Raw genomic sequence first — 27,966 nt, 5'->3', positions numbered from 1 at the left:
CAGCACATGTGTAATGAAATTCTGGAAACTTTTTTTTTTTTAATTTTATTTATTTCAGAGAGTGAGCGAGAATGACAGCGAGAGCGAGCTCGAGCCACAGAGGAGCAGAGGGAGAGGCAGAAGCAGACTCCCCACTGAGAAGGGAGCCCGATGTGGGGTCTGGTCACGGGACTCCAGGATCATGACCTGAACCGAAGGCAGACGCTCAACCGACTGAGCCACGTAGGCGCCCCTGGAAACTTTCCTTTAATGGAGGTTGGCTGTTCACTGGGTATGGAGGGAATGGGGAACTAGGAGAAGAGGTCAGAGAAAGCATCCCCAGCAGAGACAAGAAGGTGAATGATGCCCCAGACGAGCAGGAGCTACAGAGAACTGCAGGCAGCAGGCGGATGGTCTGCCCTTCCTCACATGGGAATGAAGCAGAGCTGGTAGGGAGGTGGCACATGGCCAAACCCACTGGCAATTGGGGTGGTGTCAATGTCCTTTAGGTCGACCAGAGATTTCAGAGAAAACTTCTGTAAAATGTTGGTCATGAATAAAAACAGCTCCATACGGGCCAGTCCTTCTCCCACACATATTCGTTTTCCTGAAAATAACAAACAGAAGGGACGTGTTCCTTGAACATTATGTTTGGAACTGCCACAAGAACTATGTCACAAGAAGTATCTGATGAATGACCGAACTGATGGAGGGCTGGAAGGAAGGTTAGAGGGACAGATGGATGCTTGCTATTCACCTACTGTCTTCACGGCAATCCTTCATTCAACAAGTATCTATTGAGTAGCAGGCCTACATCAAGCACCTCATTATGTATTTCCAACTGCTCTGTTCCCTATCTGACATTCCCTATCCCTCTTTCCATCCTCCATACAATCTACTATCGGTTCTAGCCATACCCACTCTTCAGCAATCTCCAACACACCGTGACGTCTCCAGCTTTATCTCATGCTGTTCCCTTCGGTTAAGAGGCACTTCTCTTATACTTCTTTCAGGAACTATGTCCTACATCATTTCCTCTCTATAATCCCTGTGATCCCCTTGGGCAGGAGAATCTTGCCTTCTCTGGGTTTCCTCAATTAAAACATACATAGATATATAAATAGATCGAGAAATAAACATAGATGGATAAATAAAAAATCTTCAATTAAAACATAGATAGATCCTCGCCTTGAATCATAATTCTCAGTTTACTACTTTTTCTACCATACTAAAATGTGCATTCCTAGTAGGGAAGGCTCAGTCCTTGACATCTTGGTATGTACAGTGCAAGACCCAAAGCCGGCATCAGAAGCCATCAGATAAATGAAGGTGACTCCATGGCCAGAGACCCAGCACACACTATAGATGTGGAGACCCAATCTCCACGATACCTGATCTTGCGTGGAGGATAATCAGGTGCCGTGGAATCACTGCAGGGCATTCTGCCACTTTCCCAAGGTTTCCTTGATGCCACGGTTAGTTGGCTGGTTCTGATCTCCTCAATCGATAGAAACAACCTGCTCCTGTGGTCCCCTTTGTAGAAGTGCCCATCTTCTCTTCTTTCCCTCGCTCCCTGTCCCCTGTGAGGCAGCTCAAATTCCCTTTCTGCTGTGTTAGAATGTTGCTTATTCCAGTCGATGCCTCAGTGTGGAGCAGGAGTGAACAGGAAGGAGGCAGCTTCCTCTTCTGCTCTCCTGAGCGGCCTGGGCTTTCTTCTCCCACAACACTAGTCTTACTAGATTATAATACTCTGTTTACTAATCTGCTTCCCTAACTAGAGTATGAGCCTCTTTGGTGTCTATACTGTGCTTGTGGATACTTGTCACCCTAGAGTGCACTCTGGGGAGTGAGGGATATCACAGAGAAGACACTTTTTTTTTTTTTTAAAGATTGGATTTATTTATTTGAGAGAGAGTATAAGTGGGGGCGGGGGGAGTGGAAGGAAGCAGAGGGACAAGGAGATTCCCACTGAGTGGGGAGCCCAATCAAGACTTAATCCCAGGACTCTTAGATTATGACCTGAGCCAAGTCAGACACCTAACTGGCTGAGCCACCCTGGCACCCCACATAGAAGATACTTAACTCAGGGGTGCCTGCGTGGCTCACTCGGTTACACATCTGGCTTCAGCTCTGGTCATGATCCCATCAGGGTCCTGGGATCGAGTCCACGTCAGGCTCCCTGCTCAGTGGGAATCTGCTTGTCCCTTTGTCCCCTTCCCCCACACTCAGCAGGGAGACTGCTTCTCCTTTTCCCTCTGCCCTCCCCCTGCTTCTGCTTCTCTTTCTCTCTCTTTCAAATAAATAATTTTTTAAAAAAGATACTTAACTCAAAACTGAGGAGTTATATACCTTTCTCATGGCCAGGGAGTAACGTCTAAATGAGTTTCATCTGCTGCTAAGAGGAGATCTTGGTAGCTCAGTGATATATCTAGAGGCAGAATTTAATGAACCTATACTCTAGCTTCCTCACTTTGGAAGAACTCCGTCACCCAGGCAACGTTCCAATAACGACGATGTATGCTGAGTGGGGCAAAGTACATGGGCATTGGGAGTGATGTTTCTGGTCATGGACAAAGAACAATTCTACCCATCCCAGAGCAGGCACCATGTAAGTTTCAACTGATCCCCCCAAAATATTATGTCCCCTTCAGCACCTAAGGGATTTATTTTTTATTACCTGCAGAGAAAGGCATGAAGTAGTCACTCTTCTTAAAGTTGCCACCATCATCCAGGAAGTGGGCAGGGTCAAATATCTCCGGGTTGGGGAATTCTTGGCTGTCATGTAGCACAGAAGTCAGTGATGTTAATACGGTTGTGCCCTGGAGTAGACAGATGAAGATAAACTGGGTTGTAAAGAAGGTGTAGAGCTGGAAGAAATGTGGCAAACCACTCAGTTCAATCTTTTGATCTCTACATGAGGAATCCCAGGTCCAAAGAAGGGCAGGGGCATTTCCACCCAGACAGACCAAGTAATAAGCAGGGATGAGAGTAAGGACAGTACTAGTCAGGATGCTAACATGGCCCCCAACAGGGTCTGAAACACTGAGTCCTTGGTTACTTGAGAACCACACCTCTGAATCCTGTCCACTGATCACAATGTTTGGACACTTGTGTCTGTCTCACTCTCTGCTCTATTTCATCACTTCGGTGTTCATACATCTCATGTGGTTATGGCACAGCAGGGGGTCTCCTTGAGATTCTGTCTCTCCTCTCCCTCTGCCTCTCTATCCACTCACATTCTCTCTCTAAAATAAATAAATCAAATCTTTTAAAAAATAGAACAATGAAAATATGGAGGAACTCTTTGTTAGAGATGAATCCTAGCTACACACACACACATAAAAAAAAACTAATCATTTTTCAAGAATTCAAGTAAAGATCATTAATTAATACTAAAACTGTTGGATCAATTATTTGGGAAACAGGTATTTACAAGGTCTTAGAGTACCTTGTCAGAGATTTTTTTTTATTAATTACCTATGAAAAATGCAACCCCAGAAATAGAGAATTATGGCAGATACCTCCTTCACAAGTGAGTACCTTGGCATCAGCAATAATGGTATAAATTGATATTACCTGTCTCTAGACAAAACATGATGTAGTGGGACATACACACATCACGTATGTAATTTCCTTCCCCAAAACACAGAACTGGAATCTAATCTCAAAACAAAAACAAAAACCACACTAAACCAGACTCAGGAATATTCTGCATGACAACTGTCCTGCACTCTTCAAAACTGCCAGTGTATTGAAATGAAACAAAGAAAGGAAAGGGACTGTTCTTTATAAAATGGGCCTAAAGGGACAGATAATCAAATCCTATACATATTCCTTGATTAGCTACTAGATTCCCCCCAAGAAACCTATAATAGACTTTAGCATAATTGAAAAAATGTAATTATAGGCTATATATCAGATAAAATTATTGTATAGATGATAATTCCTTGAGTGTGAATGCTGCTCTTGCTGTGCAGGAAGCCCTCGTTCCTGGAAGACACATACTGAAGCATTTAGGAGTAAGGTAGATTGATGGACATAGATAGATGTGCACCTAAAATATAGATGTATACACATTTTCATATATATTATTTATATATACATAAACCATTACATAGTGTGTGTGTGTGTTTAAAGGCTATGTAGATTTTTTACTTTTTTAAATTAAAAATTGGAAGGAAATTCCATCCTCTAAGTTTATCGTATTTAAGGTCTATAATTCGATTTTCAAAATCATTGCCTTACATATTTTAAGACAAGTAATATGTGAAAATGTTCCTTTAAGATTTAAAAAGCTAGGGGGTGATAGGAAGATGGAGGAGGAGTAGGGGACCCCTTGTTCAGCCGGTCCCCTGAGTCGAGTTGGATAGGTACCAGACCAGCCTGAACATCCACAGAATCAGCCTGAGACGCAGGAAGATACATCTGGATCTCTACAAATGAACATCTCCAGCGCTGAGTACTGAGGTAGGAAGCGGGGAGCCGTGAAACCGCGCACAGATATCGGAGGATAAACGGAAGGGGGAGGGAGACGCCGCGTTTGGGTGCCGGGAAGCGGTAGCCACCTGCACAGGGGAGCTGGCGGACTCTCAGATGGCACCCGCGAGACAGCAGACTGAGACCGTGAGCCGGGAACCCGCGCGACCAGACTGAAACGGAGCTCCAGGAGCGCGCGGGGGTGGCTGGCGGCTGGCGGTATTAGAAACACAAAGGACAGAGATGCGTCTGCCCTAGAAGTGAAGGCTGGGATGCAGGGTGTGGTGCGCACATCCGGGACGCTGCAGAGTTGAGCAGCACCAACAGAAATAGAGTTAAAGTGGCCAGAACATCAGGGGAGAACGGTCCGTGATTCCTCTGTTCTGAGACAGAGGCTGAGATTCGGCCACTGCTGCCCTGACTCTCAGAAGAGGCACAGCAAACCGCCAGGGAAAGCCGCCAGAGAACAAAAGCCTGGAAATACTGGCTCACAGTGTGCCCATCCCCATTCCCCCTCGCAGGGGACACAGAGACTCTACGCAAACAGGGTTGCCTGAGTATCGGCGCGGCTGGCCCTGCCCCAGAAGGCAGGCTGTAAAATCAAGAAGCCCACATCCCTAAGATCCTTATAAATCAAGGGCACACGGCCTGGGTACCGGTCCATAATTTGGGCTCTGGACAACCCCACAAACTCTCCTCATCAGAATGACAAGAAAGAGAAATGCCGCTCAGCAAAGAAAAGACAATGAGTCTGTGGCCTCTGCCACAGAACTAATGGATACGGATATAACCAAATTATCAGAAATGGAATTCAGAGTAACAATGGTCAAGATGATGAGTAGACTTGAAAAAAGTATTAACGAAAATGTTAATGAGAATATAGAATCCTAAGGGCGGAAATGAGAGCGAATCTGGCAGAAATTAAAAATTCTATGAGCCAAATGCAGTCAAAACTAGAGGCTCTGATGACCAGGGTCACTGAGGCAGAAGAACGTATTAGCGAAATGGAGGTTGGGTTAGTAGAAGAAAATGCGAAAATAGAATCTGGACTTAAAAAAATCCATGCTCACGAATGTAGGTTATGGGAGATGACTGACTCAATGAAATGATCCAATGTCAGAAACATCGGCATCCCCGAGGCGGTGGAGAAAAACAGAGGTCTAGATGAGATATTTGAACAATTTGTAGCTGAAAACTTCCCTAATCTAGCGAGGGAAACAAACATTCGTGTCCAAGAGGCAGAGAGGACCCGTCCCAAGCTCAGCCACGACAAACCTATGCCACGTCACGTCATAGTGCAATTCGCAAATATTAGATCCAAGGATACAGTATTGAAAGCGGCCAGGGCAAAGAAATTTCTCACGTACCAAGGCAAAGGTATCAGAATTACGTCAGACCTGTCTACAGAGACCTGGAATGAGAGAAAGGCTTGGGGCGGCATTTTTAAAGCTCTTTCAGAGAAAAACATGCAGCCAAGGATCCTTTATCCAGCAAGGCTGTCATTCAGAATTGATGAAGAAATAAAGACGTTCCAAAATCGCCAGTCATTAACCAATTTCATAACCACGAAACCAGCCCTACAGGAGATATTAAGGGGGGTTCTATAAAGGTAAAAAGGTCCGAAGAGTGATACAGAACAGAAAGTCACAATCTATAGAAACAAAGACTTTACTGGCAACATGGCATCATTAAAATCATATCTCTCAATACTCAGTCTCAACGTAAATGGCCTGAAGGCTCCCATAAAATGCCACAGGTTTGCAGACTGGATAAAACGAAATGACCCATCCATTTGCTGTCTACAAGAGACTCATTTAAACCCAAAGATACATTCAGACTGAAAGTAAAGGGATGGAATACCATCTTTCACGCAAATGGACCTCAAAAGAAAGCTGTGGTAGCAATTCTCATAACAGATAGATTGGATTTCAAACTAAAGACTAGAGACCCAGAAANCTTGGGTGAAGAGGGACTTCAATTCTATTGGATGTATTTTATTTCTTCACCTATAGGTTGATGTTCGTATTTTTAATACTGAAATTTTTTAAAAATATATATATATTTTTTTTTTTTTTTAAAGATTTTATTGATTTATTTGACAGAGATAGAGACAGTCAGCGAGAGAGGGAACACAAGCAGGGGGAGTGGGAGAGGAAGAAGCAGGCTCTCAGCAGAGGAGCCTGACGTGGGGCTCGATCCCGGAACGCCGGGATCACGCCCTGAGCCGAAGGCAGACGCTTAACCGCTGTGCCACCCAGGCGCCCCTACACAAGCCAACTCTTAACCAGAATAAAGAAACATATAGATAAAAATACATTAATAGTAGGGGACCTCAACTCTCCACTATCAGAAATAGACAGAACACCCTTGCAAAAACTCAGTAAAGGAACAAAGGCTTTGATGCCATACTCAACAAGTTGGACCTCATAGATATATATAGAACACTACACCCCAGAACCAAAGAATACTCATTCTATTCGAATGCCCATGGAACATTCTCAAGAATAGACCATGTTCTGGGACACAAAGCAGGTCTCAACCGATACCAAAAGATTGAAATTATCCCCTGCATATTCTCAGACCACAACGCTCTGAAATTGGAACTCAACCACAAGGAAAAATTTGGAAGAAACTCAAACACTTGGAGACTAAGAACCATCCTGCTCAAGAATGATTCAATAAACCAGGAAATCAAAAATCAATTTAAACAATTTATGGAGACCAATGAGAAAGAAAACACAATGGTCCAAAACCTTTAGGATACTGCAAAGGCAGTCCTCAGGGGGAAATACATAGCCACCCAGCCTCACTCAAAAGAACAGAAAAATCTAAAATGCAGTTTTTATATTCGCACCTCAAGAAGCTGGAACAGCAACAGAGGGACAGGCCTAATCCACGCACGAGGAACCAGTTGACCACAATTAGAGCAGAAATCAACGAATTAGAAACCAGGAGTACAGTAGAGCAGATCAACAGAACTACAAGTTGGTTTTTTGAGAGAACTAATAAAATTGACAGACCTCTGGCAAGACTTATCCAAAAGAAAAAAGGACCCAAATTAATAAAATTACGAATGAAAAAGGAGAGGTCACAACCAACACCAATGAAATTGGAAGGATTATTAGAAACTTTTCTCAACAGCTTTATGCCAATAAATTAAGCAATCTGGAAGAGATGGAGGCCTTCAGGGAAACTCATAAACTACCAAGACTGAAACAGGAAGAAACTGATTTTTTAAACAGGCCAATTAATTATGAAGATATTGAGGCAGTAATAAACAATCGTCCAAAAAATAAAACTCCAGGCCCAGACAGTTTTCCTGGGGAATTCTACCAAACATTCAAAGAGGAAATAATACCTATTCTCCTAAAGCTATTTCAAAAACTAGAAACAGAAGGAAAGCTACCAAACTCATTCTATGAGGCCAACATTACCTTGATCCCCAAACCAGGCAAAGACCCCAACAAAAAGGAGAATTATAGATTGATTTCCCTATTGAATATGGACGCCAAAATCCTCAACAAGATCCTGGCTAATAGAATCCAACTGTACATTAAAGGATTATCCATCATGACCAAGTGGGATTCATCCCTGGGATGCAGGGGTGGTACAACATTTGCAAATCTATCTTAGATTTTATCCAGAAACAAAAATTCAGAAATCATATCATTCTCTCAATAGATGCAGAAAAAGCATTTGACAAAATACAGCATCCTCTCCAGATTAAAACCCTTCAGAGTGAAAGACATTGAGGAAGACACAAAAAGATGGAAAAGCATTCCCTGCTCATGGATCGGAAAAATTAACATAGTTAAAATGTCCATGCTACCCAGAGCAATCTACACTTTCAGTGCTATCCGGATCAAAATACCAAGGAAATTTTTCAAAGAACTGGAACAAATAGTCCTTAAATTTGTATGGAACCAGAAAAGGCCCAGAATCTCCAAGGAACTGTTGAAAAGGAAAAACAAAGCTGGGGGCATCACAATGCCGGATTTCGAGCTGTACTACAAAGCTGTGATCACAAAGACAGCATGGTACTGGCACAAAAACAGACACATAGACCAATGGAACAGAATAGAGAAACCAGAAATGGACCCTCAGCTCTTTGGGCAACGAATCTTTGATAAAGCAGGAAAAAACATCCGGTGGAAAAAAGACAGTCTCTTCAATAAATGGTGCTGGGAAAATTGGACAGCTACATGCAAAAGAATGAAACTTGACCACTCTCTCACACCATACACAAAGATAAATGCCAAATGGATGAAAGACCTCGATGTGAGACAAGAATCCATCAAAATCCTAGAGGAGAACATGGGCAACAACCTCTATGACATCGGCCAAAGTAACCTTCTTAATGACACATCTCCAAAAGCAAGATAAAATGAACATGTGGGACTACATCAAGATAAAAAGCTTCTGCACAGCCAAGGAAACAATCAAAAAAACTAAGAGGCAGCCCACGGAATGGGAGAATATATTTGCAAATGATGCTACAGATAAAAGACTGGTATCCAAGATCTACAAAGAACTTCTCAAACTCAATACACGAGAAAGAAAGAAATCATAAAATGGGCAGAAGATATGAAAAGACACTTTTCCAATGATGACATACAAATGGCCAACGGACACATGAAAAAACGTTCAAAATCATTAGCTATCAGGGAAATTCAAATCAAAGCCACACTAAGATGCTGCCTTACACCAGTTAGAATGGCAAAAGTTAACAAGGCAGGAAACACCAATTGCTGGAGAGGATGTGTAGAAAGGGGATCCCTCCTACATTGTTGGTGGGAATGCAAGTTGGTACAGCCACTCTGGAAAACAGTGTGGAGGTCCCTTAAAGAGTTAAAAATTGAGCTACGCTATGACCCAGCCATTGCAATACTGGGTATTTACCCCAAAGATACAGACGTAGTAAAGAGAAGGGCCATATGCANGTTCATAGCAGCATTGTCCACAATAGCTAAATCGTGGAAGGAACCGAGATACCCTTCAACAGATGACTGGACTAAGAAGTTTTGGTCCATATATACAATGGAATATTACTCAGCTATCAGAAAGAACGAATTCTCAACATTTGCTGCAACATGGACGGCACTGGAGGAGATAATGCTAAGTGAAATAAGTCAAGCAGAGAAAGACAATTATCATATGATTTCTCTCATCTATGGAACATAAGAACTAGGAAGATCGGTAAGGGAAGAAAGGGATAAAGAAAGGGGGGTTAATCAGAAGGGAATGAAGCATGAGAGACTATGGACTCTGGGAAACAAACTGAGGGCTTCAGAGGGGACGGGGGTGGGGGAATGGGATAGACTGGTGATGGGTAGTAAGGAGGGCATGTATTGATGGTGCCTTAGGTGTTATACGCAACCTATGAATCATCGAACTTTGCATCAGAAACCAGGGATGTACTGTATGGTGACTAACATAGTATAATAAAAAACATTAAAAAAAAGATTTCAAAAGCTAGTATGTTTTCAATAAATGATGCTGGGACAACTGGATATCCATAACAACAACAAAAAAAGTACAATTACTACTTCACGCTACAAGTAAAAACAAACATTAAATGGATCACAGACCTAAATAGAAAAGCAAAGACTATAAAACTTACAGAAGAGTACATAAGGGCAATATTTGGGAAGTTATGTTGGCAGCACGTTTTTCAGATAGGACACAAAACACAAGTCAAAGGAGAAATAATTGATAAATTGGACTCCATCAAAACTCAAAACTTCTGCTCTTTGGAAGACATTTTGTTGAAAACTAAAGAAAGGAAAAAAAACCCCAACAGATTGAGAGTGAATGTTAGCAACACCTACATAGGATACAAGACTTGCATGCAAAATATATAAAGGATTGCAATAATTAAATAAGGAAAATGACCCAATAAAAGATAGGAATATAATTTCAGCAAACATTCTACCAAAGAATGTGAATATATGAATAGTCAATCAGCACATGAAAAGAAGTGAACCATCATTATCCATCCAGAAAACAGAGGTAAAACAAAATATGACAACATTGTACAACCCCTTATAGTATCTAAAATGTAAGAAGACCAATGATGGCAAGTTGTGGAGGGGGCCTAGAGCAACAGGAACTCTCATACGTTGCTAGTGGGAATGTAAAAAGGCTCAGCCACATTTAGAAAACAGTTTGACGGTTTTTTAGAAACAGTTCAGCAAAGTCCCCCTCCTAAGCATTTACCCAAAAGAAAAGCAAAATTTATATCCACACTAAAATCTGTATGCAAATGTTCACAGCACCTTTATTGAAATGGCACCAACCTGGAAACAACCCAAATATCCATCAATTGCTGAATGGGTAAACAACTTGTGGCACTCGATATCATGGAAACTACTCATCAAAACAAGGAACAAACTAATGATACATGTGATAACAAGCATAAATCTTAAACACATTCTGCCACATAAGAAAGCTAAGGGCTTATACTGATTACAAGTTATACTACTTTAATGTCACATGCCATCATGTGGCATTCCTTAAAAGGCAAAACCACAAAACCAAAAGCAGATCAACGCTTACCAAGGGTTGAAAATGGGGGAGGTGGATTGACTGTAAAAGGAGAATAGGGGAAATTTTTGAGATGATACAAATGTTTCATATCTTCATTGTAGTGGTATTTATATAACTTCACATATTGATCAAACCTCACTAGAATATGAATTTTCTTTGGTATAACTTATCGTTTCTGTATATTGTCTCTGTTCCTTTCACATCTATGTTGCTTTTGGGCTCTTCCTTGAAAAGGATCCCTTTTCATATTTAATATTTCTCGCAGGGCTGGTTTACTGGTCACACATTCTTTCAGCTTCTCTTTGTCGTGAAAGCTTTTTATCTCTCCTTCTATTTTGAATGACATCCTTGCTGGGTAACGTTCTCTTGGCTACATATTCTTCTAATTTAGCACCCCAAATATATCATGCCAGTCCTTTTTGGCCTGTCAGGTCTCTGTGGATAGGTCTGCTCCCACTCTAATGTTTCTTCCCTTGTACGTTATGGATCTCTTGTCCCGACCTGCTTCCAGGATTTACTCTCTGTCTCTGAGATTTGCAAGTTTCACTATCATATGTTGGGCTGTGGACCTATTTTTAATGATTTTGAAGGTTTTTTTGAGTGTGTGTGTGCTTCCCGGACTTGAATGCCTGTTTCCTTCCCCAGATTTGGGAAGTTCTCTGCTATAAATTGCTCCAATATACCTTCTGCCTCTCTCTCTCTCTCCCCCTCCCTTTCCTCTTCTTCTGGGATCCCAATTATTCTACTTTGGCTTTGATATATGGTATCACTTATCTCTCGAATTCTCCCCTCAGGATCCAGTAGCTGTTTATCTCTCTTTTTCTCAGCTGCTTTATTCTCTATTATTTTGTCTTCTATATCACTAATTCTCTCGTCTGCTTCATTTATCCTAGCAGTTAGAGCCTCTATTTTTTTAGTGCATCGCATTAAATAGCATTTTTTATTTCAACTTGATTAGATTTTAGTTCTTTTATTTCTCTAGAAAGCGTTCTCTAGTGTCTTCTATGCTTTTTTCAAGCCCAGATAGTACCTTTCTACTCGTCTTTCTGAACTCTGGTTCCAACATCTTACTTATGTCCATACTGATTAGGTCCCTGGCACTCACTACTGCCTCTTGTTCTCTTCTTTGAGATAAGTTTTTCTGTCTTGTCATTCTTGCAGAAAGTGGTCGCTTTTCTATTTGTAGAGTTGCAGCTATTCTTTCAGCTCTCTGGATGAGTTCGCAGGTGTTCAGAATGATTTCATAGCTGGATAGCTGAAGTCCTGAGACCAGACGAAACTTATGTGTCCTACTCCTATGCCATTTTGAACTCTCTCTCCCCAAAGCTGTTTTCTCAACCATTTCAAAGTTATATGTAGGAGGACCACTTTAGCTTCTTCTTATTTTTCTACTTCAGCCCATAAACTATGAACATTTGTGTTCTTGAAAGATTAAGTACACGATCCTTCTTCTGAAACCCCTTGGGCCTAAAGTGTTTTCAAACGCAGAATAGTTTGACTTGTTAGAAAGATATCATGATGTAGACACCAAAAATTTTAAAATACTCCCAATAATGTGGTATCATATAATCAAACACACTTTCTTTTCTTTTCTTTTTTTTTAGATTTTAAGTAATCTCTACATGCAACATGGGGCTTACATTTACAACCCCGAGATAAAGGGTTGCATGCTCTACTGACTAAGACAGCTACGACCCCCCACATTGATATTTCTTTAGTAAAATATGAATACTCACACAAAGTAGCATCAATAAGGAGTATAAATAGGTTTATGTCAGTTCAAGTAAGGTTTTGGTCACCAAATGAAATTGCAGCCAACTTTATTTTTAATTTTCTGAATTTTTAGTACTGCAGAATTAAGGATGGGTTTTTTGTTCCTTCGTTTTTTAAAGATTTTATTTATTTATTTGACAGAGAGAGTGAGAGACAGCGAGAGAGGGAACACAAGCAGAGGCAGTGGGAGAGGGAGAAGCGGGCTCCCTGCTGAGCAAGGAGCCTGATGCGGGGGTTCTATCCCAGGACCCTGGGACCATGACCTGAGCCGAAGGCAAACGCTTAATGACTGAGCCACCCAGGCACCCCAAACGGTGGTTTTAAGATAAGGTTTTAAGTATTACAGGAAAAAAAAAACTTAGATCAGTCCTCTACACTAGAATGGCCTGAGTGATCCATGGTTACTTCAATTTAAATTAAAGCTAATTGTAAGTATATAAAATTTAAAGTTTAAATATTAATTATGAAAACAAAAATTAAGCCAGATCACAGAGCTGGGTACGTGGGAATCATAAATCCATAAATTATTAACAATGATAAGTGATTTTGGAAAGGTTGCTAGATACAAGATTGTCAAAATAATAAAATCAATTATATTTCAATATACAAAAAAAGTAGAAAAGGCATTTAAAAATTATACAATTTATAATAACATCAAAAATATCATTTATCTAGGAAAAACCTAAAAGATGTACAAGCCACTGTACTGAAAATAATATCGGAAAAATTAAAGATAGCCCAAGTAAATTAAGAGAATATACCATATCTATGAATTGAAAGATTCAACATTCCAACATGTCAATTCTTTCCAAATTAATTACTTTCACCTGATAAAAATCATTGCCAAGTGCTTTGGATAACTGGCAAATTGATACTACATTTATTTGGAAATGTAAATAGCTAAGAGTAGCCAAAACAATATTAAAGAAACAGAACAAATTTGGAAGACTTACACAGCCAGATATCAAAACCTGTCATAAAAATTTATAGGCTCCAAGTGGAAACAGCACAAAATCCATCAAGCTGTCACATGTATGATTTCTCCATTCTCTCGTAGAAATTGAAACCATACTGTGAATATGAGAACTTCAAGAGCACTGAAGTCAGCTGTAGGAGAAACACATCTTACCTTGGGGATGACATAGTTTCTGAATTTGATGTCACGGGTCACTGCATGAGGCAAGTTGTTTGGGACAAGGTCAATGTATCTCTGGATCTCATGCAGTACTGCATTCGTGTAGGGCATGCGGCTCCTGTCCTGCATGCAAGGGCTCTGGTGTCTGCCAATTACACGCTCAATCTCGTCCTGGACTTTAGCTGATAAAACACAAACGACTCTGATGAGAAAAGAGACAAATGCATGTACATTTGCATGCAAAATCAGGTGATATGAACACTTTGAAGGTATTCCAACATCATTATAAACATCAGTTCTACGCCCAGAAGTACACCCTGCCCGCCATGCTGACCATACCTTCGACATCTGGGTGCTTCAGCAGGAGCAGAAGACCGTATCGTAGGGTGGTGCTTGTTGTCTCAGTCCCAGCTCCAAACAAATCAACTGCAGTGTTCATCAAGTTTTCAAAAGTAAACTCGAACTGCTTGTTGTACTTTTCCTAGGAATTATTTGATGTAGTTATTTGCTGGTTTGCCAGCATATGTAATTACAATAAATCTAAAATAACACATTGTAGAAAGCTAAGCAAACGTAGAAACTGGAGAGTGCCGTGTTAAAATAACAACCGTATGGTATGGCAAATTGTACGGACTAGTTGACCAATCATTTCCTCTTCCCTTATCCCCTGCTTGCCTACAAAGTCCATTTCCTAGCCTCTTTTGCAGCTACACTGGCCAAGCAACCTATTTCTTACCAATGGCCTATTTTTTTTCCTAAAGATTTTATTTATTTGTGAGAGAGAGAGTGAGAGAGCGAGCACATGATGAGGGGGCAGAGGGTCGGTGAAGGGGAAAAGGGAGAGGGAGAAGCAGACTTCCCACTGAGCAGGAAGCCCGATGTCGGACTTGATCCCAGGACCCTGGGATCATGCCCTGAGTCAAAGGAAGCTGCTTAATTAACTAAGCCACCCAGGCTCCCCCAATGGCCTATTGATGTCTCTTTCTTTCCTTCCTCTATCAGTACAGATATGTTAGTGGAGGTAGCGTAGACATCATCTTGAAACATTATGAACATGAAGCCTACACGGTAAGTATGCTAAAGACAAATGGAAGGCACCTGGGTCCATGATACATCAGGGCTACTGTACAAGTCCTAGACTGCCCAACATGAGATTCTCTGTACCTGAGATAAATAAACCCATTCATTCTCTAAAACATCGTTAATTGCATTTTCTCCTGTTGGTAGGCAAACACAATCTTAACTCATAGAAATGAAGAAGAGCCATATCTCAAAAAATGGTATAAGCCTGGATCGAGAGTTTGCAATGCTCTTCCTCTGTTATAGAATTTATGTGGACTCTATATTGCCTAAAAACTCATTATGAAGTTGAAAATGTGCAAAAGCTAACATGGCAGCACATCTTAGAACAGATTATAGTAAGAATGGATTTACAAAGACAAAAGGGGGCCAGCTGCTATTGTATTCCAGACATAAGGCAGGAAGCAATTTGGTTTAGGAAACAAGTACAGGAATTAATGGAGATAAACACATAGGAGAAATATTAAAGACACGAAGACAGAAAACGTGGGCATTAACTGCCCATAAGGGATGAAGCGGAGTGTAGAAGGCAGATGCTGAGAATAAGAGACTGATTGAATAGAGATCTCATAAATTTTACCTGGGGAGAATAAAAGCACCTCACAAGGACAACTAAAGTTGGTTAAGGATAAGGGTGATACAAAATTGAAAGAAAGCAACACTGGGGTCATTTGAAATACTGACTATGGAGGTCACTAAAATACAATACAAAAAGAAAAATCCTCCCATCCAGTTCTCTAGGCCAACATTAATTTAACAAGGTTCTAACAATCCACAAGCGACCTGTGGCATGCCTGACATCTCATCAACTCCATCAAGACAGGCTTAACCTCAACACCTGTACTTGCTAGACCCATCATTGTCACACACTTTTCTAACCGTTCCAACCCAAAACTACTCTAACAACATGAAAAAAATAGGGCACTTATCAACCATTATTAGCATTTCCATCTGTTGAAGAGAATTTGAAGATTCAGTGCTTACATACACAAAGATTATCAATTATAGCTATTTTAAGCCTAAGTTTTCTTCTAAGAGTTTTATAGTTTTAGCACTTACATTTAGGTCTTTGATCCACCAAACTTCCTCCCAAGGTTAAATATAAAGTTATCATATGACCCAGTAATTCTAGCACCACGTATATATACCCAACAGAAATTAAAACATAGCTACACACAAACACTTGCACACAAATGTCCATAGAAGTCTTATTAAACCCAGGGGCACGTGGGTGGCTCACTTGGTTCAGCGTCTGCCTTCCGTTCAGGTCATGATCCCAGGTGGGGGGATCAAGCCCGGCACTGGGCTCCCTGCTTCTCCCTCTCCCTCTTCCCCTGGCTTGTGCTCTCTCGTATTCTCTAAAAAATAAATAAAATCTTAAAAAAGACAAAAAACAAAACACAGCCAAAACCCCAGAAACAATCAAAATGTCCATCAAACAAGGAGTGGATATATAAAATGATGGTATATCCACTCTGGAATATCATTCAAGCATGTAAAGGAGTAAAGTGAAAGAAGCTAGAACAAAAGACCACATACCGTATAATTCCATTAATATGAAACATCCAGAATAGCCATCTATAGAGACAGAAAGTAGAGTAGTGATGCCTGAAGCTGGAAGGGTTTGGGGACAGGGAGATGACTACTCAAGCTTATGGGGCTTCTTTTGAGGGTGATGAAAATGTTTGGTATTGATTGTGGCAGTGGTTGCACAACTCTGAAAATACACAATTGATGAATAATATTTGAAATGTGGGAAGGGTATGGCATGTGAATTATACTCAGTAAAGATATTAACAAGAAAAAAGGCAATAATAAGCTAGAATCTAAATACAATAATGAAGTCCAGAGGAACAATGCAGCTTTTAAATATAGTATTAAGGAAATACCATTAATTGAAAAGTCAGAGCCCAGGGTAGTGGAGAGGGTTCCTAGCATTAAGGAAATCCCTCAAAATATGAGCAAATACAAAAACATTCATATAGGTGCCTTCTTCTGGGAAGGTGTCCATACTTTGTGGGTGTGTGTTTCAATAAAACTTTATTTATAAAAACAGGTGACCTTTGCCAGTCTTTGGTCTAAATAAAAGTGAGAGGGGAACAGAGTTGGAAAGCTACCACATTTTTGAATATTATATAAAAGCAACAAGAGAGGGAACTCTATGAAGTTAGAAAAACCATCCTAAACCACACGACTCCTTCTAAAAGTTGCAGAAAACAATTTTCATATAAAAATAAACAGAAAATTATTAAGGTAAAATCTCATAAAAAGTTATTATTTTCAAAAAAAGAAAAAGAGAGGTGCCTGCGTGGCTGAGTCCGGTAAAGCGTCTAACTTCAGCTCAGGCCACGAAGCCTGGGATCAAGCTCCGAGTTGGGCTCCCCACTCAGCGGGGAATCTGCTTCTCCCTTTGCCCCTCCAACACTTGTGCGCTCTATCTCTCTCTCTCTCTGTTTCTCTTTCAAATAAATAAATACAATCTTATAAGAAAAAAAAGAACATTTTGCGCACAAAACAGCTCAAATTGTAACCCACTTTTCTATTTTTTAGATTAACCCTACACCCAATGTGGGGCTCGAATTCTTGGCCCTGAGATCAAGAGCTGCAAGCTCGGGACACCTGGGTGGCTCAGTCGCTTAAGTGTCTGCCTTTGGCTCAGGTCATGATCCCGCGCTCCTGGGAATGAGTTCCACATCGGGTTCATTGCTCAGTGCGGAGCCTGCTTCTCCATCTGCCTGCCTCTCCCCTTCTTGTCCACTCTCTCTCTCTCTTTCTGATGAATAAACAAAATCTTAAGGGGAAAAAAAGTTGCATGATCTAGGTGTCCATACTTTTAATCAGATTCTCAAATCAGCTGATCACCAGAAAGATAAAAATCATTGCCCTAACAGCAGAGATAGTAGAGTTTCATCTTCCAGTTTTGTCAAACTATTCCACCAACTTCTTCACTTCATTCCACCTAGAATACGTGATTTGAGCAGTCCACCTGAAATCCAGGGACAATTCATTGACAATCACCTTCATCAGCATCTTTGACTCCTTGCCATCTCAGCCTACTCCCTGGTTTCTCATTTCTGCCCAGAGCTACAAAGTGATTGCATAAAGTAATGGTGGCCTCAGGTGAAGGAATTCCCTTCTCTAGAATTAGCTCTTTACACTGCATTTTGGATTCTGCCTCTCCCCAGTTCAAGGAGGACGTTGCATCTATACAAGTGTCCTTATGGCATCTACATTACTTCTGTCACACGATTTCCAGCTTGACCCTATCACTCGACAAATTCACTATTCAGATTTACTCCCTGAATCTTTCACTCTTTGATTCAATTTCTCAAATACGATATCTGTTTTTATTATTAAAATTCCCCCATAGAGTCGCCACTTATCCTCTCCACCAACTAAAACCTGTCTCTATACATCTCTGAGATGTGACAAGATGGACAATTTGATTTTATTTCAGGATCCTCTGTATTTCCATGGTCCAGACTTTCATCAAACCAGAGTCAAGAAATGAAAAATCTCACAGTTGGTCCTTGGCTCCCAATCTTATCATACAGATCATTCTACAGGACTCCCAGGATAATTGTCCCCAATAGTTATTTGCATTCCGCTCTTGTTCTAGCTCATACATCTACCTGATCAAATCAAAACGTTTCATGCCAACATTCAGGTTTACAGATACTTGACAGACACCAACATCCAACTCTACGTCTGTCCAAATCCATTTTTGGTTCCACTCAGTGAAGATTTCCCGTTCCCATCCATCTAATCTCTTTGCCAACACGCGCTTCAGAACCTCTCATCACACCATCTACCAATCTGAAATTCCCGCCCCTATTCCTTATTGCAAATATTTGAAGATCTACATCGACCCTCAGGACAAGCAGGAAGCCCAGCTAGGTTAAACCCTTCCTTCTTACTCCCCCACACGCTGTGACATGATCACATATACCTTCATTTTATGGCTCAATATGTTGTAATTTCTAACTGATTTGTGTTTTATCTCCCCTAAAGTGTACATTCTCTTTCTCTTCAGGTAGAAACTTATCCAATAGGTTCCATGTATTCTAGTTATTTAACAATTCAATCTTAGATTGAATGATGTTCCATGATGCTCAATCCAGATTCATGCATACATTAAGTACCTAAATTTCTTCCCTGACGATTTAAACGTCCTCATAAGTACAGAACTAGTCAGTGAACAAAAAAAGAGCAAGCAAACAAATAACAGATCTATCATTAACATTTTACCTGTCCCATTTTCATCAGGAAATAATCAATGAAGTCCCGAGGATTGTTAAAGTCCAAGGATTCTTGGTGTTCTTTTATTTTTTCCAAAATATAATTTTTTATAAAATCAGAATTTTGTAATATTGTATGATGACCTCCTGGAAGATATTCAATGAGAGCAGGGAAGCTATTGTAGACCTTAAAGATTTAAAAAAATATCAAATTTAAAACCATTAATGAAGACATATATAAAATATGGCAATCCCCGGTTAAAAATTAAGATGAAGAAAAAATGGTCTCTGTCTTCTAGGGTATCATTTTATATTGTGTGTATGAAGTAATTACCTGTGCTCATAGAGATATCTGAGGGAGAAAACTGACTAGATGATGAAAAATGACAATAATTTCCTATACTCATACATCAACCTTACATTATTAAATTCTCTCATTTTTTATATTAATTCTTCCCTACAACCTTGAAATACAGAATGCCATGAATTACTATGATTCACATTTTGTAGATAAAGACTGAGGATAAGGGATTTTGGACAACCTGATACACAGCACAAAGTTACTCCCTCATCAGGCATCCCTGGCAGCATCTGTGGTCCCAAATGTTTTCTCTGCTTAAAGGAAAAAGTCTCTTCCTTCCTAAATTAGCATATTTCTGCTAAGTAATGGGATGAAGAGGGCACTATGTGTGAGTGGAGGACAAACCTTATGGGCAATGGGAACCTTTCAGCAAGGGCCTGGATGCCCATTGAGTGCTATGGGCATGTTTCTGGGCAGTCACCACAACTGGGCTTTGGGATTCAGTGGAAAGACCACTGGCCAGGGAGTTAATAGGCTTGAATTCCACCAACTCCATATTTGGACATTTGTCTTCTTGTCTGTGACATAAAGATTTCAACTCTCTTTCCCAGATGTACACTCCATGACACTTTCCTTGAGAATGACTGTGGTATTCAAAAATTCACTTCACTGAGTATGACCAGTGAAAATGTCAGAGTAGACAGCTTCGAAGGCAGGACACTCCAAAAACAGGCTGAGAATTTTGGCAAAACCCATGAGAATCAATTTGGCAGAACTCAAGAAAACAAAGGCTACAGCAATCCACTGAATGCTGAATCAAGAAGAAGGCAACTTGAAAATGGTGGAAAAGCTTTGTGGAATTTTTAATTTGCCCTGGTCCCACCTCCTTCCCCAGTTTGGCAGTGGTCTTTACAAGGGCAGCTTCTTGTGTGGGATTCCGGTTTCCAGTGCAAGAGACTGGAGCAGACCTTACAAAAAATTGTCTTTTCTCTGTTGCAACTTCTCTGGGGCAATCTAAAGGACTGACACAGACTCTTGTCTTTGTTTCATCTAACCTAGAACTCAGGGTGGAGAGCAGCAGGCATGTCTCAAAAACTCTGTAAGGCAAATGAATAACCCACAGCCTCCTGGGGCAAAGACTAGTTAAAGCATATGATAGAGCACCAGAATCCTGGGAAGAAAAGCTGGGGAGAGAGTATCTTCTGGAAATTAGGGCAATCAAAACTACCCATGTATACTGAGGAATTTAGACATTTTAAAATTTAGAAAGCAGAACATAGGCTATAAAAAGACCTCAGAAGACCCTAAGCTTTCACCTCTGTCTGATCTTGGCTCAATGTAAGCAACAAGACTGAGAGACAGTTGAACACAGTCTGATGAAAGCACTGAAGGAGGGCCCCAGCCCAGAACCTGTTTGGAAGAGTTCCTTCCTTCCTTCCTTCCTTCCTTCCTTCCTTCCTTCCTTCCTTCCTTCCTTCCTTCTTTCCTTCCGGCCTTCCTGCCTGCCTTCCTTCCTCCCTCCCTCCCCCCCCTTCTCCCTCCACTCCCTCTTTCTCCCTTTTTTTGAGCTCATCACATTCAAGGAAAACTCCATCAAAACACTAGCTGAACACAAGTGAAAGGAACAGAGATTTCAGAGACCACACATGACGAAGAAGAAAGACTTAGCAACCATGGTCCAGAAAAGTCAGGAAATAAACAAACATCTATAGCCTACAGAAAGCAAAAAGGAAAACCAACCTGCAGCACACAAAACAAACAAAACAAAACAAAGCTCAAGGAGGGGAAGAACCTCATTTCCACAGTTATCACATTTTAATATCCAAAAATGTCCAGTTTTCATTCACTTCACAGCATGGTCCATACAGAATTTTGGATTTGTCAGAGAAAAGAGAGGATCTTGACCTCACCTGGATCCATGGGGAGCTCAAAATCCTGAGGTTTTCATTAAGTCTTTCCAGGATGCCAATTAGAGCCTGATCTGTATAATCAAAATGAGTCTGGAAAATAATGGAGCAGATCACATTGCAGGAAGCACAGCCCAGGACAAAAGTGGGATCGCAGGGTAAGCCTAAAGAATAGGGAAGATGTAGAAAATACCATTAAAATACACATATAAAAATCTTTGTTGTTGATAATAGGTAAAGGTAATGTTAGAATCTCTAAAGCAATATCTACCTAGCAATCCCCTTATCGGCAGAAATTTCAGCATGCTTAAAATCATCACTTTTCCCTGAAATAGGAAGTCCCTTCCATCCAAGTTTGTTTAATAATAGTCTTCCAAATACTCCACTTACATCACTACCTTTGTCTACTTGGTTCTGACCCAAGGTGACTATTACTTTGAAGAGCAAAAGAAAAAACTTTAAAGAAGCCACTTTTAAAAAACACTTCATGGGACACCTGGCTGGCTCAGTAGGTGGAGCGAGCGCGGGACTCTTGATCTTGGGGTTATGTGTTCAAGCCCCACCTTGGGTGTGGAGATTACTTAAAAATAATAATAAAAATTCATTTTAAAAAAACCTAATAATTCAACTTATCAATGCAGAATCACAGCTGTCAGGTAAGATTGTACACTCCGGCAGGAGGGAAGAAATAGCCAGAGACCTGGAAACCTTTTATACATAATGCAGAGCTGAACCGAACTATGTGGAAAATCAGCAGAGGAAAAGATTAAAGCAAGAAAGAGGATTGAAAACTTCAGGCATTTTAATGGAACAAACATGAAAAAGCAAAAGTTATCCATGTTGTATGAGGAAAAAAATTAACACAAATGAATAAAAATTATAGTACAGATTTGTTTGCCTAAGATAGGAGTAAACTAAGAAATCTTCATTTCAAACTTAAATCGCAGCTAAGGCAGAGAAAAAAGATTACATTGGTAAATAGAGTCCTGGGGTGCCTGGCTGGGTCAGTAGGTAGAGCATGTGACCCTTAATCTCAGGGTCATAAGATCAGGCCCCACGTTCGGCATGGAACTTATTTAAAACATAAAAAAAAAGGAAAAGGCAATAAATGGAGTTCTTGTATTTCTTTATTGCAATACAGAAAATACTAATTTTCTTCTCTAGGAAATTGTGTCCATCATCACCAATCAAGCCCCACATGTATTTAGACAGCCTGCCCTCTTGTGGAATTCTGGAGTATTTCTATATATAACCATTAGCAGAAGACCATAGTTAAAAATCTTTTATTTTTTTTTTTATTTTTATTTTTTTAAAAGATTTTATTTATTCATTTGACAGAGATAGAGACAGCCAGCGAGAGAGGGAACACAAGCAGGAGGAGTGGGAGAGGAAGAAGCAAGGTCCAGCGGAGGAGCCTGATGTGGGGCTCGATCCCAGAACACCGGGATCACGCCCTGAGCCGAAGGCAGATGCTTAACCATTGAGCCACCCAGGCGCCCCCATAGTTAAAAATCTTTTAATTGGACTATCATTTAGGTCAATTCTGTCATTGCACGGATAAATTAAAGTGGAGGAAAAGTTTGACTTTTTAGTGAGAAATATTTAAATGAAATTGTTGTAATCAAATGATCAATAAACTTTATATTAAAAAGGCCCCCAAATACACATCACTGACATAATTAAGAGTGAACAGAATCCAAAATGAGAAGGAAATGAAAGGGAATTAAAAATAGGAAACGTGTTTAGTTAACTGTTCCTATCTCAGAATCTTTTTCAGCTGAAAGACTTGAAGACACTAAGCTTTTAGAAAAACTTATTTTAAAGTTTTAAATGAATAACCCACAGCCTCCTTAGGGGGGTGTTTTAGAAGTTAGGGGATTATTTGGGAAATAGGGGATAATTTGGGAAAGCCTTGAGGTCTGTATGTGTGTGTGTGTGTGTGTGTGTGTGTGTGTGTGTGGGTGTGTGAGATTCACAGCTAACATTTGGTTTTTAGTCTTTCACTTCATTTGAAAGAGAGAATTTTAAGAAGGGTAGTGTGGAATCCAGACTGAAAATCAGATTCACTGTGACAAGCACTTCACAGATCACTAGAGCTGGCAGAGGGGGTTAAATAATCATCCTAAAGGTTCAAACCCCAGGAATCCTAGGTGGCTCAGTCAGTTAAGAATCTGCCTTCAGCTCAGGTCATGATCCCAGGGTCATGGGATCAGTCCTGAATTGGGCTCCTTGCTCAGTGGGGAGTCTGCTTCTCCCTCTGCCTGCAGCTCCCCCTGCTTGTGCTCTCTCTCTTTCTGACAAATAAATAAATAAAACCTTGGGGGAAAAAAAAAGTTCTAACTCCAAATCCAACAGTGTTTTAAAATGCAATTCTGTTTTAAAATGCAATTCTGTTTTTATTCAGATGATGAGACCAATAGATCAGGGAAGACAGCCACTGAAATGAGATTATTACTCATAGTTCCCAGCATCACACAGGGACACCTGGAGAAGAACCAAGGTAGGTCAGGAGGCAGGGGGAACAAGGGAAAGCATGAGCCAGAGCCTTTACTGGGGTTTTCATGAGAAGAAGCAAGCAAGGCAGGGTAGGTATGCTGGGTAAATTTAGGACTGGATAGCTTGAACAATTGCACAGGGCTATGGGCTACAGGGGTGTTGACTGGTTGTCTAGTAACTGGCCCTTGGTTCATTTAGAGCAGGGAGAGTATTGCCTTGGTGTGTGAGAATTTGGAGAAGGAGGCAGCTTGGGGGCCTGGGCCTTGGGGAGGTTGATTTACAAATCAAAGAGGTGCTCATAGACAAGATGTTTGCTCTATCTAGTAATTAGCTACCCCTAGGAGGGGAGGTTGCTCCCTGGTTCTACAAGGCCCCTAGGATGTCAAAACATCACAAAATAGAGAAAATTTAAAACGTGATTAATAGACCAATAAAGGAGAGTAAAATAAGGAAAGCTGAAAACAGAACTAAATAATAAGGAAGGCAGGGTAAAGAGTTCTTAATGATAGCTTCCTGTTAAATAAATCATTTTATAACCCGGTATCTGTGTAAGTTTCAGGATTATGCTGTAGCATGTATTTCTTAACACACATTGAACAGTGTTAGAGAAAATAGGGAGCAACAATTGAATCCTTAAACTGATCATTTAAAAATAGTTGTTCTCACTGGCGAAGCCACTCTGGAAAACAGTATGGAGTTTCCTCAAAAATAGAACTACCGTACGATCCAGCAATTGCACTACTAGGTATTTACCCAAAGAATACAAAAATACTAATACAAAGGGATACACGCACTCCGCTGTTTATAGCAGCATTATTGACAATAGCCAAATTATGGAAGTAGCCCATGTGTCCATCGATAGATGAATGGAGAAAGACGATATAGACTACATATATATATATATATATATATGTATATATATTACACAATTGAAATACTACTCAGTCATTAAAAAAATGAAATCTCGCCATTTGCAATGACATAGATGGAGCTAAAGAGTATTATGCTAAGCAAAGTAAGTCAGTCAGAGAAAGACAAATACCATGTGATTTCCCTCATATGTGGAATGTAAGAAACAAAACAAATGAGCAAAGGGAAGAAATGAGAGAAAGACAGAGAGAAGAGAGAGAGAGAAAAGCCCAGAAACAGACTCTTAACTGTAGAGAGCAAACTGATGGCTGCCAGAGGGGAGGTGGGTGGGGGTATGGGTGAAACAGGTGATGGGGATTAAGGAGGGCACTTGTGATGAGCACTGGGTGACATATGGAAGTGCTGAATCGTTACATTGTACACTTGAAACTCATAAACAAAACTGTATGTTCACTAACTGGAATTTAAATAAAAGCTTTAAAAAAAGAGTTGTGGACAGGGAAATCACAATTGATGAGGACGGCACTAAAGATGCCTAAGCAATGACAACCATAAAAACAAGTATCATTACTGGCCAGAAAGTAGACATCGGCCTTGGAAGAAACCCTCAGAAGATCAGTGAAGTTGACCAAACACATATAGACCAACTACGTAAAAGCACATGTCACTGGTTACAGGTGCTCCATAAGGGTGTGAGGAAGTCATTTCTACTGCGTCTACTTGACAAGTATTCCCTGGTGACATACACATTCTGAAATAGTTAGCCCACATTTACACTGTGGGAAAAATACTGTTCTCTAACTCTTTGAAAAAAACGAGTCCCCAAATGTTGCACCTTCATTGCGTAATGATGTGGAAATAAACAAAATTGGGACAGAAAAGGATTAAATGACCATTTACACCCACATGGTAGTCATAAAAGGACACATAACAAGCATAGACACACAAAAGTTCCCTTGGCTCTCTGCTGCACACCCTCTATCCACATGAGGGCTGAAATGTTTCCAAGGACATCAGTAGACAAGAGAACAGCCTGCCAAGGTCAGAGCTATAGAATAACCCACCATTGGTTTTTCTCAACTCTTCTACAAGGTGGCTGGCTTCCTCCTGAACTCGGCTCTCAAGGTCAGTCTTCCCCATCCCCAAATTCCGCAGGGTCATGAGGGAGAAGCGCCGCATCTTCTTCCATGTGCTTCCACTGGTGAAAATGATTCCTACCAGAGAGGAAACAGAAACTGAGAGGGAGGTCCTAGGCAAGGAAGAGGAAGCTCAAACTCGGCAGCCCCGCAATGGGCCAAGTTCTGCTGAGTTGCTCTTCAAATCAAGGTTTTCCATCCTTCCCAACCCCATAACCAGTGCTGAACATCTGTACATGCACACCTACCGTGTCCCCTATTAGCTTTTTCACCTATCGGGAAATTTCCTCTTGCAGAAAAATCTTCTCCCAGATCAACCAGGGCTTCCTTGACTGCTTCATACCCATGCAGTACAACAGTGGGCTTCATGCCAAAATACAGAGTGAATACGGGTCCATAGGCTTTTGAGAGCTGAGAAATTCCAAGAAAACATATATATTAGCAATTTAGTCTATATTCTGTGCATGATTTTGTGTGTGTGCATGGTTAAGCCTGATATCATCATCATACTGTCGATGTTTTTAGTCTGCCAAGCATAGCTTCAAATATTTCTGGATTTTATCTATAAAGATTGGTAGAGCTGACATTATAGAGGGCCTCTGATGTGACAGGCAATGGCCCAGGGAATTGGTATTCAAATTATTACAACTAATTATCACATGAACACCTTGAGCGAGGTTTATTTACCCTGTTATGCAGACAAAGATACTGAAGTTCAAAGAATTTCCTATACATTTCCACCTTGTAATAACAGTACACCCAAATTTCAACCCTACTTAACCAACCTCTGATGTCTGAGTGACTTACAAGTCTCTGGTGCCTACCTTGGGACCAGTACCCAACTGTTCCAGGATCACCTGTGAAGTTCATCAACTGGAGGATTTTTTGTTTTAAAGGGTTTTATTTTTAAGTAATCTCCAGAAACAGTGTGGGGCTTGAACTCACAATCCCAAGATCAAGAGTCACATGTTCTACTAACTGAGCCAGCCAGGCACCCCAAGTTCCACTATTTCTCTTTTTTTTTAAAGTAAGTTCTAGGTCTGTTGTGGGGCTTGAACTCACAACCCTAAGATCAAGAGTTGCATGTTCTACTGACTGAACCAGCCAGGTGCCCCTTATTCTACTATTCTTGACAATACTTCACAAGGAGTATTTGCTTTACACCCATATCCTGATATTTTTATCTTAATGTAATTAATTTTAGTAAATATATTTTATTTAAAAGTAGAGGTTAACCTACATCCCCTTTGCAATCTGCTGGAGGAGCATTAAGCATACTTACGTTGCTTAAGGATTTGCTGATGTCCTTCACATCTAACTGCAGGATATTTCCAATGAAAGGCAGAGGAGTGGGACCAGGCGGGAGCTTCCCCTTTCCAGAGCTCTGTTTCCAGAGGGAAAGGAGAAGCCAACAGGAGAGACAGAGCACCAGAACCACAACTGGATCCATGGAAGCATTCCCTTCTTAGACAGCTGTGAGCTTGAAATCTAGAACTTTTGTAACACTGCCTGCTAATTCAACATGTGTCTCTGGCTCATAAAGTAACCAATCAGCTCGATTTACTTTAATCTCTCTTTTGAAAGGACTTTGGCCTACTGATAAAGATAAAAATATGGTGCTCTTTACTCTTCTTTTGCTTCTAATGCTATCCCCCAAGATTCTGGACTAACAGGTCTGGGATGGAGCCAAGGTACTGGTAATGTTTGCTTTTTTTTTTTTTTTTGCTTTTTGCTTTTTAAAACACTCTAGGTGGTTCCAATTGAGAGCCAGTGAAGTAAATTATTTAATCACAAAATTTGCAAAACATTCTGGATTCTCAGATTAAGGACCAGTTGAGAACTTACGATTTGGGGGGAAATTCTTGTGTATAAAAAGTTTAACCTTTTAGGGGCGCCTGGGTACCGCAGTCGTTAAGCGTCTGCCTTCGGCTCAGGGCATGATCCCGGCGTTCTGGGACGAGTCCCACATCAGGCTCCTCCGCTGGGAGCCTGCTTCTTCCTCTCCCACTCCCCTGCTGTGTTCTCTCTT

At 40.7% G+C, this 27,966-nt stretch overlaps 1 protein-coding gene across 1 annotated transcript; it reads right to left on the bottom strand.

The window, feature by feature from the left end:
• Positions 1-71: 71 nt before the first annotated feature.
• LOC100471407 (cytochrome P450 2C41) lies at positions 72-27,939 on the bottom strand. Its single transcript, XM_002931139.4, has 9 exons — positions 27,220-27,939; positions 26,186-26,348; positions 25,866-26,015; positions 21,439-21,599; positions 19,238-19,414; positions 14,249-14,390; positions 13,904-14,091; positions 2,657-2,798; positions 72-586 (listed from the first exon to the last, which is right to left on the bottom strand). Exons 1-9 carry the CDS (start codon positions 27,385-27,387, stop codon positions 405-407), a joined length of 1,473 nt encoding a protein of 490 aa, XP_002931185.1. The 5' UTR covers positions 27,388-27,939; the 3' UTR covers positions 72-404.
• Positions 27,940-27,966: the final 27 nt, after the last annotated feature.

This window comes from Ailuropoda melanoleuca, unplaced genomic scaffold (genome assembly GCF_002007445.2).
Source record: "Ailuropoda melanoleuca isolate Jingjing unplaced genomic scaffold, ASM200744v2 unplaced-scaffold8950, whole genome shotgun sequence".
Taxonomy (NCBI): domain Eukaryota; kingdom Metazoa; phylum Chordata; class Mammalia; order Carnivora; family Ursidae; genus Ailuropoda; species Ailuropoda melanoleuca.
Note: the sequence above shows the minus strand (reverse complement) of the source record. Positions and strands in the feature narration are given on the sequence as shown.